The 6,000-nt window shown below is 38.0% G+C and overlaps 1 protein-coding gene across 1 annotated transcript in view; it reads right to left on the bottom strand.

The window, feature by feature from the left end:
* Positions 1-6,000, bottom strand: part of ZNF654 (zinc finger protein 654) — a 140,251-nt gene that overhangs the window by 84,054 nt on the left and 50,197 nt on the right. The window contains exon 2 of the mRNA XM_069093927.1: positions 2,665-2,810. Coding sequence (XP_068950028.1) covers positions 2,665-2,810 — 146 coding nt within the window. The remainder of the gene's footprint in view (positions 1-2,664; positions 2,811-6,000) is intronic.

Here is a 6,000-nt window from a genome sequence, read left to right as displayed (position 1 = left end):
TTCTTATCCCCAAAATAGGAGTGTAATGTTGGAATCTTCTGTCTGCTTTGTTTCCTTTGCCTGCTCATTTTGCCACTCAATTATTTGACTTTTGGGCTTTTTGCCACAGTAGGACTCTGCCACCAGACAGGGGAGTTTTCGTCCCAAACACTGGGGTTTTCTCAGCTGCCGGAGGTATTAGATGGGTGCCCTCTCTGAGGTCTCCACACGCTCTGGCAAGCTGTACCCACACCCCAGGACCTCCACCCTAGACTGCAATCCAGATTCAAGCAGGTTAAAGCAAGAGTGATTACCCCTCAGACTGGTGCTTGGTCCCCCTACACTCTGCCAGCCAGGAGCTGAAGCTGCCACGTGGCGCTGGCAGGCTGTGCTGGTGTCTCAGCGGTTTCTCGCCCCGGGGGTAAAAGCCACGCACTCCCACTTACTGGTCCCAAAGTCCAGACTGCACTGGCCTCTCACCTTGCCCTTCGCATCTATGTATTGATAAATCTGGAAACGGCCACAGCTGCTGCTGATCTGGAGTCCCTCTGGCAGGTGGCTGGTCAGGCCCGCCCTGGGACTAAAGCCTCGGCATGTTGCTGGGCTCGGCTCCCAGAGCGCTGTGCTGACCGATTCCTGCAGGCCTGCCGGGCTGTCCTCGGCGGGAGGTTAGCTTCTCTGTGTCATTTTGTGGGTTCTGCAGCTCCAACGTTTGTTTAGAGTCCCCTTTTTACATGGATTGGGGAGGGTGGAAGCCGGAGCCGCGGGACGGTCTTGCTTCTACTCCGCCATCTTGGCTCCGCCCCCTGAGTATTTACTTTTAAAGCCAGATTATTCAAAATACTGGCTCCATTATTTTTCTATATTTAAGTATGCACCTAAAACTTATCCTAGACTTCCTGTAGCAGGAATAATAAAAATTCCAAACAGATTATACAACTGTAGAAAAAAGTTATACCAGAAGCTACTAAAGGTAATATTTTTCACCTGCTTCTTCAAATTTAATAGCACCATTTCATTTTGGCCAGGAAACCTTGAATAAATTTAACTTCTATTTAACACATACAAACCAGTTAATTGTAAGGGATGGGAAAGGCAAGAAATAAAACATTCTATTCTATAAAAATAGCTATTGATAGTTTTGTTTTTTAAATAACCCAGTACTCAGAGCCTTTTCATGTTATTTAAAGGCTAAAGATCATATATTAGGATACAGCTGATAAAAGGCACACAAATAAAAAAAACACACACACAAAACTTCACAGGTTAAGGCCAAACTAAAGGGTTCAATCAAGACTATTATTTATTTCTTATAAGCCATCTATTTAAAAAAAACAAACAACCTATTTCTTTCCCGTTTGAAAAAAATTCACAGTGAATAATTTGACAGTGTATTAGTAGTCTTTAAACTATAAACATTTAGAAATATTCACTCCTAGGCACCACATAAAATAGGTTGCTGCATCATAAAAATAAAATTCAAAACAAGATAATAGCATTAATTTGACATTTTCTTAATTTGTTAATTAGTATGCTGTTGTTCAGTCATTTCAGCTGTGTCTGATTCTCTGTGACCTGTAAGTCACAGGGTAACTTGGCAAAGATACTTGAGTGGTTTGCTATTTCCTTCTCCAGCCCATTTTACAGGTGAGGAAACTGAGGCAAACAGGGTTAAGTGACTTGCCCAGGATCACACAGTTAGTAAGTGTCTGAGGCTAGATCTGAACTCAGGTCTTCCTGATTCTGACACCACTGTGCCACCTAGCCACCCCTGCAACTTGCTAAAAATAATTATTTTAGCACATACCATGATTTGTACTCCATGCCAAGCTCAGTGGTAATTGATTCATGGTGCTTAAAAAATTCCCTTTTAAGAAAAACCCAAGTTAAATAGCACTATAAAGTTATCATATATACATGCACTTTAAAATATTTGTAAACACATACACAGAAATATACATATATATGCTTTTATATACTCACACCATTATAAGAATTCTTTAACCTGGGATTTTATTGACCACCTTCTGGTCCAGTACTACATTCCTTAAAAGATTATTTTAATAACTATGACACCCTGGATTATTTAATTCTGGGGCACCATAGCACAATTGTAGTTAGCCAGTAACTTCTTCAACTGGGGGAAAAATAACAACAAACAATTAAAATAAAAACAACTAGCACGTATACGGTGCTTTAAGGTTTTCAAAAAGCTTTATATGTGTTATCTCATTTGTTCATTCCCATTTTACACATGAAGAAACTAAGACAGAAAGATTAGTTACTGCTCAGTCAAATGGCTAATAAATATCTGAGGCATAATTTTGACATGTGACTGACTCAAAATTCAGTGCTCTATCTACTAAACCCCTGGAAATCTAATTTTAGTTGTAGTATAATAGAAACACAGAAAAATAATAATGGTTAACTATACTAAAGTGTTATACAATTATTATCTCATTTGATCCTTATGTATCTTATAATGACAATTTAATACTAGAACTATAGGCAAAATTATAACAAACATTTAAAATAAGAATTCTAAAAATGAAAAGAAATTGCCTTTCTATTTTTAGTAGATTGGGGGAGAGATTTCTTCCTTAGAAAAGAAATAACTAGAAACCAATATATGGATAATACAATGACAAAGCCTTCATTTTAATAAGCAAAGAAAGTAATACTTACAAAGCTAGGCTACTCAGAACATACTGCACGTGCTCACATTCAGTTGGGAACGATACACTGGCCGTCGTGAAACAACAAAGTGCTGTCTGAAGGACCTGAAGCTGCGGCAACGGAACCTGCCACCTTCCAGCATAGTCTTCAACCACCTATGATGGGGAAATGATCCAAAAAGTTGGATTTTAATAAAGGAAAAGAGTGACAATTTCTGAAGAAATTCTTTTCGTGTAAAAAAAAAAGTTATTTTCTAATTAGCTTCATGTAGCATGGAAACAACATAAACAAATGAGAAAGGAGAGATCTGAAGTACATAACTCACCCCCTAGATCCTGCTTAGCCCCTAATTTTAAAAGCCTATTGCTAAACTGCAGAAAAGTCACCTAAAACAGCTAAAGAAATCAGCTAGTTCAGAGGTTCTTTGTGAAGTCTGTGAACAGGTTTTAATAATTAATAATTTAATATTTTAAAAATTGCATTTTAAAATAACTACTTTCCTTTGTAATTCTATGTATTTTATTTTATGCACTTAAAAATATTATTCTGAGAAGGAGTCCATAGGCTTCATAAGTCTGCCAATGGAGTCTGAAACACAAAAAGTTTAATAACTCATGATCTATTTTAATTATATCAGGAAATAACACAAAATCTCAGATATCATCCATTCTAACACAAACTTGTAAAGAAATAAGTGGTCATCCACTTTTTTACTTCAAGGGGAAATCTGTAGTTCATTTCTACTTTTAAATAGTTCCAAGTTAGTCTTTTCTGACATTCAGCTAAAACTAGCATCGCAGCAACTTTTAACTATTGCTTCTAGTCCTCTAGGACTGACCAGTAAAAAATGAATCTTCTCATGATAGCTTTTCAAACAAATTAAGATACTTATCATATTCGTTTCCTAAGTCACTGGACTTGAAAGAACACATTTAAGACAGGTTTCCAAGGACTGAACACTGTACTCTAGACATGATTTGACCGTGTCAGAATGCTATAATTATAACTTCACATTTTCTTGGACTCTCTGTGACACCATTACTCTCTTTAGGCATCTTAAGATGATATTAGCCCTTTTGGTCATTGAGTCACACTAGTGACTCACATTGAGCTTTCAGTACACTAAATCCCCCTGTACCTTTCCACATAAATGATCTGGCAAAATCTCCTTAACCCTGAACTTGTGAAGCTGATTTAAAAAAGATCTAATTTGAACTAACATTTATTGCTATTAAATTTCCTCTTACCAGATGTGGCACTATGTCTTTTAACAGATGAAAACCTGAGGCCAAGTAAGGTTGAGTGATGTGTCCATGATCAATCCATGGTTATATCAAACTGAATGTTATTTCTACCACACAGTTGTATAATAGAAACTAGGTGGTTAAAAGAGTTTTGAGATTTAGTTATTTATATACACTGATGATGAGAGACAGTGTGGTATAGTAGATAGAAACAAGGTCTTGGAGTAAAGACCTTGGTTCAAGGAAAACCCCTGATACATACTATGTGACGATGGGCAAAGTCACTTAACCTCACAGTGAGCCAGATAACTGAAACTATAAATTGTTCCTTAATATATTGATGAAATCTTACATTTGAATTTTAACATGTATTAATCATGGTAAATGTAGTCTCAGTCATGTTTACAGAAAGCACAAAATGCACATTTAAGACCAAAATGAGCAAGATAAATCAAATAAATTTTTAAAGTCACAATACCAGTCTGAGAAATAGTTTAAAATATAAATTTAAATATAGAATAACTGGTAGCAACCTACTTCTGAAATCATAACAAAAAGAAGCAAATCCAAAATGCAGAAAGAAGGATTTAATTTATGAGGAACTATTTCTTAACTTTATAAAAGTTACCAAGGACAACTTCTATCTTTTATTCAACGGTTATCAAAACTACCAGTAAAGAATTGGATTGTCTATCTACAAGGACAAGAAAATAGATATGACCATTTACAGAGTCCCAAATTTATGCATAAAGGTCTGCTTCTCTGAGTATGTTCTGAGTCCTGTAATGGTAATGGGAATCTGAAGATTTTCCCTGGTCCTTAAAATAAGGCCAAGGGAATCTGAAGACCTTTCCTGATTTAAAAATCTTCCCTGACCCCTAACAGGCCGAATGTAATCACAGGGAGTCTGTGGTGGGAGGACCTTGCTGAAGGGTGGATCGGAGCCCACAGGAAACTGGGAGAGAAGTTAGAGCTGGAGGGAAGAGAGGACAGACCCAGGCAGACAACTAGGCTTGTGAGTGTTAAATGTCTGAGGTCAAATTTGAACTCAGGTCCTCCTGACTTCAGGGTCGGTGCTCTGCTCACTGCTCCACCTAGCCACTCCTCCTCTTAGCAATTTCTTGTATAAATATAGTGAAGACAGCTCCTCTCGCTTATAGGCTCCTACTTCTGACTCTACTAGCTAGTGAAATAGAGTACTCTCTTTCAGAGGTGCTGGATGAGATTTCACAGATAAGTGACTTTGGAGAATGGGGAAAAGATAAATTCCCTCAAGATAAGAGTAAATGGCCAGCAGATTCAAAGTCAGAATAGACTGGCAAGAAAAGAATTGTTTACTACTGTATATTTTGGAAGAATTGATGGTATTCCAACTAATGAACTATACAAAATATATCAAGAAAAGGGCCTTGATTTTAGATGGAATCGAGAAGTGAGTACTGCCCCTACAGATCTTCCTGAACCATTTTATCCAAGTTTGTCATAGCTTCAAGGAAACTCAGATTTAAAAAAGCGCTGGGACAGGTGGAAGTAGTCAATGTGCTGAATTTATAGCAGTCCATCAATCCATTAAAACAGAACAAGGAGGACAATGTCATATATTCTACCATGAATGAGGATATGATTGTGAGTTCATGGACTCCAGAAGCACGACTGACCCTGTATCTGTTCCCCTTTGGCTTTTTTGTCTGTTAAACTTATTTTTGAGAGATTTGTTTCCTGCAGGCTTAATACTCTCCACCTGCTGATGACTGATCACTTAGACCAGATGTCACTCCTGTTCATGACTGTGATGTGTCACTCCTAGACCTGGCATCCATCGAGCTCCGGGTGCCAGCTAAAGAACTGACTTTTTGAATGGAACCTCCCAGACCTGGAGTCAATCAAGTTCTGGATGCCAGTTAAAGAAATGACCTCTAGATTAGGACCTCTTGGGGCAGGGACAGCTCTATGTCCAATTCAGCAGGAAGTAGTTGTGGGAGAAGAGACTTTTGCCCCTTACCCCAAGATTTGGAGCCCCATTTGTTTGAGGGGGAAATAATGGGGTGCTTGTGTCCAAGTCCCCATCCTAAGATACTGTTTTATGTCCTTATTTTCTGTT

The sequence above is a fragment of the Petaurus breviceps genome, unplaced genomic scaffold (assembly GCF_028583685.1).
Source record: "Petaurus breviceps papuanus isolate PSGF00001 unplaced genomic scaffold, PetGlider_PUasm1.0 213, whole genome shotgun sequence".
Taxonomy (NCBI): domain Eukaryota; kingdom Metazoa; phylum Chordata; class Mammalia; order Diprotodontia; family Petauridae; genus Petaurus; species Petaurus breviceps.
Note: the sequence above shows the minus strand (reverse complement) of the source record. Positions and strands in the feature narration are given on the sequence as shown.